We start from the raw sequence: 12,268 nt of genomic DNA on the forward strand, positions 1-12,268 counted from the left end.
GACAAGTTTTATAGAGCACTTAATATGATTCTGAGTATTTAAAAATTAAAAATGTTGAATTTTTTTATTAACATTGCTGTGTCAAAGTTTTAAAATTTGTCAAGTTTAACTCTGTCTTTAAAGGTTGAGGTCAATAAAATACTATTAAGAGGTTTAGAGATCTTTTAATCAAACTTGTTACACTGATTTTACAAATTATAGATAGAGCTATAGAAAAAAGGAAATTGCCATTTTATCTTCTCTAATCAGAAAGGCAGGATTATGTTGAAGTAATTTTCATAGTTCCTATCATTTATACAAATACAAACTACAAAACACATTTACAGATATTGAAGATTTTTCTGCATTAAGAATGTGGACCATAATCTAAAATTGAATGCATCATAAAAGAAAAATACTACCACATCACCACGTATTAGCTTTGATTCTACCTGCCATCAGAAAATATTTTAGGAAGCCTCTTCCAGTTCTACAATTTAATTAAGGACTTCCAACTACAGGAGTAAATATGAACTATAGCTTTGTTTTTCCTTATTTGAATTCCAAGAGTGCATTTTTAAAAGAGTGGCATGCTGTAAAAGAAAGTAAATGATTAGCGAGGTCTAAATTTATTTGCAACTGGCTAGAGTATCCTGACAGTAAGCCATTATTCTATTACAATGCTTTGAAGAATGAATCCAGCAAGTGTAGAGGGAGCTAGGAAACCTCTATAATTCTGTCACTCTAAGGGGAGATGTATGAAATTTTATTGTATACAAGGTTTAAAAACCCAGACTTTAAATGTTTTGATGTAGCCCGCTTTATAAGGATGGGGTGCAATTGGAGTTTTATCACTCAGGGGCCTCACTTGCACATCTACTTGGAAAACATACCCCCTTCTTAAAGCTTAAGACATTAGGAAAAATTTAACTAGAAATCTGGGGTTTCCAGATGTCTTTGCTGATTTGCTTGTAATAGCCAAGGCTAAAGTCATGTTATATATTTATCATCATTTGTTTGCTACCAAAATAGAATAGGAAGCAGATAAAGTTTGGCCTCTACCATCCCTGGCTCTCTGAAGTTATCAATTCCCCTTAATCAGCCAGGCAGCCTGCAATAATTTGTTATTCCAGTAGGGAATCTATACATATTTCAGATACGTTTTCCATCTCATTCATTTAGCATGAAATCCCTAAAACATCATTAAATGATGCAGAAAATTGGGAAAGAGTAATGTCAATAATGCATCTAAACTGCTTCAAAGCCACTGAATGGCATTGGTCTATTTTATCCTCACGACTTACTCCTGTGAGATAATGTTTACCAGGTCAAATTTAATTTTGGTTATTTTTCTCACTAGGAATCTTAAATGGTACAACAAAAATGAACATAATGATGTGGATTTCTCTTTCTCTTCATCTAGCATCTAACACCTTTGAAAAGGAAAGTGATTGCTGACTTATATGTTCATGTCAAATGTGGGCTCGGATTTCTTTTCGACCAAAAATTCATTTTAATTTGACTAGCAACTTCAAATAGTCAATAACAAACTTCTGAATTTGATCTGAAATTGGGACGTCCAGACTTCACAATTAAAAATACAGGAGGCCTAATTAGGTTAGAATTATTTCTAGTTGCTTATTCATGTATACCTTGAGATGTATATGCATGTTGAGATGGGAATCCCTCATATAATTTTTCTTTATCTATTACTCACAGAAATAATTCAAATGTTACTGGGCCTCCTTATATTTTTAATTGCAATATCTGGCAATTATTCCCAATATGGGAGTCCTTTTGGACATGCAGTTTAAGAGAGCACATAGTTTTGTGTCTGTGGCTTACATTTGCCCCAGCTTTAAGCCTCATAACCACTGCCCAGTAGTGGTTGAAACCTACAGGATGATTTCTCTTTCTCATTCCTCATACCAATTCCCTCTTTAATTTTCTGGCAGTATGTCTCTTCAAAAAGTACTGTCCCATACCAGTATTCCCTTGACTGGGAATGAATTTTAATATGAAAATCCTTGTAGAAATAGCATCTTAAAATTGGCTTTGTGGGATGATTCTAAAGGGGACAATGCTAATTTCCTGCATGAACTCCAAAGTTAGAAGCTCTGTATCTCAGAGTATAAAATACAACAATTATGTTTCTCCCAAACAATTTCAGCAACTTCCTTTTTTTACCTTCCTTTATATCCCTGGGGATTTTCTCATCCTCTCTCATCTCCTGGGGTGTATATTTCTGCTCTGTCCACCCAGGCAATTAACGCTGCTGGTGTATTGGTCCTGCAGTGGTCTGTCCTTCAGTTTGTTCCCATGGCTCATTGCAAGTGCCCTGCACTCGCTGAGGGCTTAGTAGCATTTCTTGACTGACTGACTGAATACATATAATGTTTTTGGCATATTGTTGAAATTTAAGACAAAATTTGGAACATGAGACTGAGCAAATGAAATTGCAAAGTTGGGAGGAGGCAATTATCGTTACTTATACCCATTTTATAGAGCATGGCCTGGGGTCTGTTTTCTGTCTCAACAAGTCGCTCCTTTCACCTTCCTTCTGTGAGCCTTTTTTTTTCTTCCCCTTTTTTTTCGTGAGATAGAACCTTGCTCTGTTGCCCAGGCTGGAGTGTAGTGGTGTGATCTTGGCTCACTGCAACCTCCACCTTCTGGGTTCAAGTGATTCTCCTGCTGCCTCAGTCTCCCGAGTAGCTGGGACTACAGGTGTGTGCCACCACGCTCAGCTAATTTTTTTGTATTTTTAGTAGAGACGAGGTTTCACTGTGTTAGCCAGGATGGTCTCAATTTCCTAACCTCATGATCTGCCCGCCTTGGCCTCCCAAAGTGCTGGGATTACAGGCGTGAGCCACCACGCCCAACCCTGTGTGCTTTGTAAACTATCTGTTGGGTATGTTAGGGACTGACAGAGCAAGGCTTTAGTTAAAACAAGTGTCTGAAAGTCAAATATCTACCAGGGACAGTCATGTTATTTAAATGAAGGAAAATGAGGAGTCTAAGAGACAATAGGAAGTTGTGTGTAGCTTGGAAAGAGCATCCTGGGAAGCTTGCTATGTTCTGAATGCTCATGCCCTTCCAAAATTCTTATGTTGAAACCTAATCCCTGTTAGGGAGGCAATAAGAGGTGGAGCCTTTGGGAGATAATTTGGTCATGAGAGTGGTGGCCTCATAAATGGTATTAGTGCCCTTATTTTAGAAAAAGCCTGAGGGAGCTTGCTCACCCTTTCCAACCACCATGGGAGAACACAGCTGGAAGGCATTAACCGTGAAGCAGAAAATGAGCCCGCAGCAGACTCCCAGTCTGCTGGCACCTTGATCTTGGACTTCCCGGCCTCCAAAACTGTGAGCAATAAATTTCTGTTGTTTATAAGTTACCCCAAATTTAAGGTATTTTTTAATAGCAGCAGAAATGGACTCAAAGTTTAAACGTAAGACATTCTATGTGTTTCTGGTTCAGTAAAAGGCATTAATAGCAGAGGAAGGTATTGCCAGGCAATTCAAAAAGAAGTCAAGAGGTGAAAATATATTTCTAAGCCTACCATTGGCCAGAGGAGAGATAATGCTAAGTCTTTGATGCAAGCATTTGGTGTACTCCATATATATGTACACACACACACACACATATATCCTCTTGGGAAAACTGTCGCATTAGATTATCACAGCCTATGATAAGAAATCATCACTTAATTCACACCACTATTCTAATTTCACATGCAGCAAACTATTTTTAGATTGAAATTTTGATTTCCTTTCTGGAGTTTTTAACAGGAGATCAAACAAATGGAAATTTATCAGTTCAGTAATCAAGTTTCTTATGAAAACCTGCTAAAATGATTAAACAATTTTGTTATTTCATAAAATAGAATACTATATAGCAGCCAAGATAAATGAGTGAGAGCTATTTGTAAACACATGGATACATCTTCAAAACTAAGTTAAAAATAAAAGCAAGTTGTAGCAGGATACAATATCATTTCTATAAATTTGCAAAACTGTAAAACAGTATAATGTATAGGGATACCTATACATATGTAGTAAACATCAAATTAGTTAGAGCACTTATATCAGAGTGAGGAACAGTGTTAAGAAGCATGTGAGAAAACACAGACATAAAAGAGATTTCAATTCCATGCTGTATATTTCATATCTTAACCTTGCTGATGGGTATGCAAGTGTTCATCTTCACATTTTGAGTATCTGAAGGTCTTTTTAGTAAACCAAACCAAAGAACAGCAATAATTTTTTAAAAACTTGTAAAATGGCCTAATAAATACATTAGTCCCCTGAAAATGTGGCCAGTATTAATCCATTCTTTTAAAGTTTGTTTCAGCAAAACTAAGGATAAGATCCTGGAATGCAGTCCCCACATCAACCTTGTCCTTCCGTGGAGTTCTAGGTATTACCTTCATCTGGTCATCCTTAAAGCCAGCAGATACTTGGGCATGCTCCACTAGGATAAGCAGAAATAAATGTATAATCTAGACAACACAAAGAAAACTTAGCCCTAAGATGCTACAGGATTTTGAAGAATTAATGTACTCTACAGGCAAAAATCCAAGTAACTTTAATATATGAAACTGAGTGGGTTTCAATTCAACCAACCTTGGATATCACTTCTCTCAAATAAAATCAGATTCCTGCAAACATTTTAAATATATTGTAACATTTAAAAATCTTGGTATTTAATAGCTTTGTATCATTTATAAAATGCTCTATGCTGGGCTTCTCTGACTACTTTTTTATACACTTGTCAACTCTTATTGGTATCATCTCCTGGTAGAATGTGCTAGAGGTTTTTTTTTTTTTTTTTAATAACTTCATGTTTCTATTATCCCACTAAGACACTAAATGCAAGCTTCCTGGCACTTGTAGTTGATAGAAAATTTGCCTCAGACACTCTTGAACTAACCACTTAATTAATATAACTAATTCAATATTACCTAATTTATATACTTACCATTTAGGGTGCTTCTATCAAGCAAATTAGTATCAACTGGCCAATAACCTCCATCTCCATGACGACCTGTTCATTGGGAGAGCATGTCACCATGTTAGTACATACCATGAAGGCACAAATGAAACAAAATGAACAGACAAAAAGAATAAACCTTTTAACATACACAACAACAGAACAGATTACTTTGACCTCCCCCAAGAAAGTCTGCCAATTTTCATACCCTTACACCTGTAAGAAAATGTTATTTTCCATGTGTGTGAAAAACAAGTCAGAAAAGTAAATGCTCTTAAGCTAAATTCAATGTTTCACTGATAAGTCATCCCCCATTCTTTTTATTTCTCCCAATATTCTTATTAGAGTCTTTTAGTAAAGGTGCAGCAGCAGTGTCAATCTAAACACTATTCTTCTGAACTTTTTAGAACAGAAACAACTCAGGTCCTGGCTCTTAGGTCCTGCAGACACTGTCACACATCTGACAAGACTTTTGGCAAATTATTATTATCCTACAAGGGGTCAGCACATTTCATCTTATAACTGGGCTTTGGGTATTCTCTTTGATAACTGTCAAATACAGTACCTGGAAATGAAATTCCACATTGGAAGTAAGAGTGGGGGTTATGTCACAAACCACATGGTCTGACTATTTCCTACAAATACACCATGAAGGGAAGAAAGCTCCTTCAGTATAGCATTATTGGAAATTCTGCCTTCCATTAGGTATATAACAGATGTGAAAGTAGTATTTAAGAGAAATGAGCTAGGAATTCACCAGAAATAATTATACTATCATCCAAAATTGAATTAATGGTGTTTCACCACAGATAATCTTTTTCTCTATTGATACATTCATAGAACTGAAATTATTCAATTAGATTTTGAGTTCTATAATATCTAGGTAGACTACTTATGTAAAACATTTGAGAGGTGAATCCGTATGCAAACAAAGACCAGAGTATAGGTAATTTTCTATTTTATTTGCTTAAAACGGTTATTTCTGAAATGAGTTCCAATCAGTGAATGACATAGAGAAAGCCAACCAGGACACTCAGCTTCAATAACATAGGTTGTTTTCTCACATTTATCTATTGCAGTTTTCTTCATCTCTGTAACTTTCAAGTCCTGATTTTGTGACTTTATTTTGCATAACAAACACTACCCTTACTAAAGCTTTCCCAAGATTTTATCATTTCATTTGCAAAACAGCTTCCAAGAAACAACTTAGAATCCTGTTAACTGACTCTACATTCACAATTTTAAAAATTATTTTGATATCAAGTCAGAGCTGAAGTTAGAATGTCAAATTTCTAGCAAGCAACAAGATAAATTAATTTAGTCACAGTATATTATATCTTCAGCATAAAATGGCATGTTTAATATCTGCTGGGACAATGACTGTGAGTATGTAAGGAAGTAGGAGATAGGATGGAGGCTCCTATGTGTGTGTGCAGGGGGAAGGTGGCGGTGAGAGGAATAATCAAAATGAGCTGAAATTGTGAAAATTTTAGTGGGCTGGCAAAAATGTGGACAAGTCTAACCCTTTTACAAATACCTTGTTTATATAACTCTGATGCATTTGGGGTTTCCATGAGCAGTGGATAAGCTTTGCCCACGAGACACCGTGAAATCAGTGTTGGCTGATGTGAGGTGGAAGCTCTACATAAATATTAAGATGACTTTTCTAGAAACTGAAAGCAGCTAGATTGCAATGCAGTCAGCCAAAAGAGATGCTAACAACCCCATCACTTAGGCCAGTAAAGCAATACATGTTTCCTGTTGGGAATAATCCTGTATTGGCTGGAAATTAGCTAGGTAGCATATGGAGGATTTTCCTTTTCCTCTAGTAGCCTGGCAAATGTCTTTTTAATGAAGTTTCCAACTCTCCCTGTTATTTGTGGCAGGATGCAAAGAGAAGCCAATAAGCATGTCCATATATTACATACACATATAGTTCTATGGGTACTGCACCCCTTAGATTTAGCGAGGCTATTGATTACATTGTGAATTTCAATAGGTAGAAGAAATCAGATGCCCTATAGGCCAATTTGCTGCGTGAGATAAAGGAACTCTAGAAATGTTTCTAAATAACAAGGGGTAGCTTAAAGCTTGGACATTCTACTCACAGAATCTAGTATATTGTATATTGATGTGGGTTAACTTTTTGTCCCTTATAATTAGATTGATATCACAAAAGGAAATCGTGTAACTCTCAACAAGTCCAACAGAAAGTACTTTTTAAAAAGTTGATGTCATCAACGAGCAAGTTTAGATTTATAATAATTCAGATTTCTTGCACCACTTCAGACTAAAAACCACAAAACCCATTTCTGGGATATTGATGAGCCTGAGATCTCTTAATCTAAAGACAGAGACATCAAATTTTAATTTTAATTTTAATTTTGAGTGATGTTAAGTTTCCATTCCCTGAAATATGTCTTTTAATTTTCAGGAGTCTCTGTTGGTGCGGCCAATTAATAATAATAATGATAATAATAGTAAAAGATTATCCCATTGCTTTAAGGAGAGCATCACAAAGTTGTCAAACAAAGAGACACTAGAGGCTAAAAAAGGAAAGGATATGGATATATGGGTGTTACTTCTTGGCATATCACAGCATTTTTAAGAGCTTGTTGCTGTAGAACAAATATTGGATGTGTTTAGTTACCTTGGTTAATTTCATAAGCACTGATTTAGAGAAAGAGAGGACTAATCAGAATTTAGAAAACAGCTGGAGTGAAAGTCAGCTAATGCAAAGATATAAACTACTTCCCTATCTCAGAGGGCTTCATTTTATTAACGAAGCATAAAACTGGTAATAATTCTTTTGAAAATTTATTAAATGCCTACTATATGCAAAGCATAGTCCTAGATCCTCAGGGAAGGAGTAGTATAAAAAGATATATTAGATATGGATCCTGCCATGACAGGGAGAGTTGGTTCATTGTAATCAGATCCTATGCAGGCCTATTTATGTTTAATATTAACCAACTGCAGATGGTTCTTAATATATTCTGACATTAAAGATTTAAGAATAACTTAATTCATTTATTACTATAAACTTACTACTAGGCTTAATTAAAAATGCTTTTTAATTATTAAAGTATTATTAAAATAATTATTAAAAGAACTGCATACAAATAAAAATAATATTTTATTTTCAGTCATATAACATTATATATTTTATAGTTATTTTAAAATCCTGAATTACATTTTTGCATATCATACTAAATTTTTAACAATTTTACAAATTAAAATTCTAAATAATTAAATGGATTTATGGAAATTCAAATATAAATTTGGGGGAAATCACATAATACATTTCAGTTTTCTTCCCTCAAATAAAGTTCAATATGGCTTAAAACATTTTGGAAATGAGTAGTTTATTTTTTCCTTTTCATATGAATAATACAATTTTATACTAATAGTGATCAAAGTGTACTATACGAAGGCCGGGTGCGGTAGCTCATGCCTGTAATCCCAGAACTTTGGGAGGCCGAGGAGGGTCGATCACTTGAGGTCAGGAGATCAAGACCAGCCTGGGTGACATGGCAAAACCTCGTCTCTACTAAAAATACGAAAATTAGCCAAGCATGGTGGTGCGTGCCTGTAGTCCCAGCTACTACGGAGGCAGAGGCAAAATTGCTTGAACTCGGGAGGTAGAGGTTGCAGTGAGCCGAGATGGCGCCACTGAACTCCAGCCTGGGCAATAAAGCAAGACTCTGGTTCAGTAAAAAACAAAACAAAACAAAACAAACAACAATAACAAAACAAAGTGCACTATATAAATATAATTCTACAGGATATAAAGAAGAGTTCTGTATTGGATTACTGTGTACCCATGTTTTCTCAATAACACAAATTGAGGATGAGGGAAGAATGAGATATTAAAGAGTAATGAATTTATTTTCACTTAACAACCAGCTAATTTCATTTTTAAAAAAAAAGAAAAAGAAAAAAAAGCTCTGCTAGAAAGTTTTGATAATGAAAGCAAATGATTTTCTACTTTTACCATAGATTTTGGAACCAGGAAATGGTAGCTTCAGAAACAAAAATTAAATAAATATTAAATAGGCATTGGCTGAGTTAAAATAGAGGAAGTTTGTGGCTGTTTTGAGTTATTCAAAATAGTTTTTATATATTTAATTTTTTAAAAAAAATACTGCTTAGGCAGGTCCTAACCAGAAATTTCATGTACTTCTCCTTTCTTTGAATTTTTAAAATGTTATAAACTATAAAATCGTTTAAGGGGTTGCCTTTTACATTTTATCTAAAAGATTGGCCTTAAAAGGAATCTTTTTATCCCTTTTTGGCACATGCCATATGATTCTTTAGACAAAAGTCTTCTTGATCTCCCTGCTGCCTGTTCTCTAAATTGAAGAAAAAATTGGCAGAAGTAATATGACTTCCTTTAGGAAGTCTGTTCATTGTTATATTCCTTTGTGCTAACTGAAGAGATGTGCAAATTGTGTTCTCAATGTCCTATGAGTAAGTAAAGGTAGTTAGGATGCTTTGTAGTATTATTTTAATAATAAGTACAAATCTTAAGTTATTACTAGTATGCAATTTATTATTTATGTTCTTATCCTTACATGTCACCTAAATTATTTGTGTATTTTTATTGTGGTATATGTCTAAAATGAAATAACATTAATGTTTATATTAAATCCTTATTTGAAGCACACATGGGCAGATTGAGAATCTTTTCCATAATAAAAAAATTTCAGCACTGAACAAAGATTAATTCAATTGGGATTTCAGTCCTAGAGTCTAGGTTTTCTGTGTGATTGTTTATAAGTTCAGAGAAGAGAGAGTAGAAAATTAATCTGCAGAAAACATGGAGAAAAGTGGATGTGATAGTTCTAATCATTTGTTTAATCCATCTTCCCTGAATGGGCATAAGAGAGGGTCATCCAGGATGATATTCATACAATCAATCCCTAGAGAAAAACATATGGCCCATAATCTAAATCAAATGGACAGATTGGCCATCTAACAAATGTCTAATGTATATCCTTCCAAGGATGCAGAGCACTGAGATATCTTCTTGATCTTAAAATTTGTTCTCTGAAAATTCTAATGATAATGATAGAAATTGCATTGATTTTCTGTCTTGTGTACCAGCAGATAAAGAATATCCATTAATATTACTTGAATACAGTTTTACTGTTCATCCAACACACAGATCATATTGAGATATATTTAAAGTAGGTGATTTGTCAGAGACTGAAGTGTTTTTCTAAAAGATCGGTTTACCAGGCAGTTGATAACAATGTTGATTTTAAACAAAGGCATCAGGCATTAAAAACCAGAAAGCAAAATCATAACCAATACGTAAGATATTTCAAATATTTTAATAGAAAAGAAGTAATGAGCTCTCTTCACCTTTTCCTAAGGTTCAACACAGTGTTTTCAAATCAACGTGAAAGAAAGTTCACTGACTGAAAGAAAATAGATTGCTACTGCTATGGCTGCCACATATTGAACCCTGGTACTCAGCAAATCCTTGCTGCTTTCCCTTCTTCAAAACCTTTGCTTTTATTTTTCACCTGTGGAAAGTCTAAGGGCAATAATCTGCAGGATACGAATGCATTTGGTAAACTACTCTGAGTCAGACAAAGGGCAAGAAAACCAAATATGCCATTACCCATATTTCTCTTAATTATAAGTGTAGTATTTTTGCAATTCCAATTTCTGTATTTAGGCCATAAAATATGAACAGGTTAGACTCTTCCTGAGAAGTAAATTCATTTTTTTTAAATCCTTAGAAATCAAATTCAAAACTAAGGTAATTTCACACACAAATAAAATGAAATTGAGTGAGCATAGAGTTATTACAAAAAATATGAGGGTACAAAACAGAAACTGCAGGCATCCTAAACAAATTTAAACAAATTTATTTCTTATCATAATTTGTGTTCTTGGTTTACATCTTAGCCTGATAATGGGTCTTGACTGTCTGAGGTATACATGTTGTCTCTTGCAGAGTTTGGCAAATAATAGGTGAAAAAATTTGTCTGTGTAATCTTCTAAAGTAAGAAAAATGTTTACAAATATTGCATTATTTTTTGCAAGCACCAAAGTAAAGGCAGTACACTTTGCTAGGCCAACAAGTAAAAGCAGTATACTTTGCCCGGCCTACCCATATGTATGTATTTCTTCCTTTTTAGAAGAACACTGGTTTCTCCTATGAATTCTACTACTTCTCATTCTTACATTCTTGATGTCTCATAAGGGAGAGTGGAAAAAACTGAAAAGGCAAATATTAGGGAACCAAAGGAGCTAGACAGATCAAGATCTTTTGATAACAGGAAAGTAGTTAACCTCCTTCTTAAAGATTGCAGGTCAGAAAAGATGATAAGTTCTGACCTCCACGATAATAACTACACTTAGTCTCTCTCCCTTACCTGGCTGCTGATGAAGACTTGTCAGCTGCTCCTGATCACCCATGTCACCAGCTTCTAAACAGCTAAAGCCCAATATGTTTATTAGGTACTAAAATTATTATTCATGCATGTTAGGAAGGAAACATCTGAATAACAATTGAATTCTTAATAGAATAAAATATAAAGATGGCTTAATAATATTAGTAGTATGGTGGTAGACAGTGGTCTCTGAAGTCCTTCCTCTCATTGGAATCTCCTTTTATGCACACTTGCCTCTAGTATATCTGAAATAACAGTCAGCTAGGCATCTAAGAAACCACTTTTATATGCAGCTTAGTCTTTATTAAAATCTAAAAAGCATTCTGTTCCCCAAAATATGGGCACTGTCTTGGATGGCTGGATATTTCCAAGAGGTAGTTCATTTGCTAGGTTACAACATGAAGAATGAGACAATCTTTTTTGGCTTATAAAAGGGCATCCATTCTCAAAGACCACAGAATGATCCACAAAAGTGCCCCCCATCTGCGTGATTCATAAGCTTATCCCAAAGGCAGGTGTGACATACATTTGTGCCTGAGCAAATTTGCCAAACATCCCAGGAAGAAGAGGCAGAAGAGGATGAGAGAGTTCTCTTCTCCAAGTGACTACAGGTCTGGAAGTTGCAGCTGCAGTCTGAAAACACTAGAACATGAGCATCCTGCTGGTGCCCTGCTAGTCTGAGTAGATAATGACACTGTAGGAGCACAATGTTTCATCATTCATGTCTCCAGCCATGCTTCATGCATCCACTCAACAAATGCATTAAGTAGATCCACAGTGCTAAGCATTAGGAATATAAAAGGACTATTGCAGAAGTTTGTAAGTCAGTGAGATGGAAAATGTTAAGTGAATAATTATAACCATATGGTAATTTCCAAAAATTAAAAAAAAAAAA

At 34.8% G+C, this 12,268-nt stretch overlaps 1 protein-coding gene across 1 annotated transcript in view; it reads right to left on the reverse strand.

Moving 5' to 3' along the window:
• DCC (DCC netrin 1 receptor) overlaps positions 1-12,268 on the reverse strand; it is a 1,279,089-nt gene that overhangs the window by 113,087 nt on the left and 1,153,734 nt on the right. The window contains exon 22 of the mRNA XM_011950993.1: positions 4,955-5,020. Coding sequence (XP_011806383.1) covers positions 4,955-5,020 — 66 coding nt within the window. The remainder of the gene's footprint in view (positions 1-4,954; positions 5,021-12,268) is intronic.

Source organism: Colobus angolensis, unplaced genomic scaffold (genome assembly GCF_000951035.1).
Source record: "Colobus angolensis palliatus isolate OR3802 unplaced genomic scaffold, Cang.pa_1.0 Scaffold312, whole genome shotgun sequence".
Lineage (NCBI taxonomy): Eukaryota > Metazoa > Chordata > Mammalia > Primates > Cercopithecidae > Colobus > Colobus angolensis.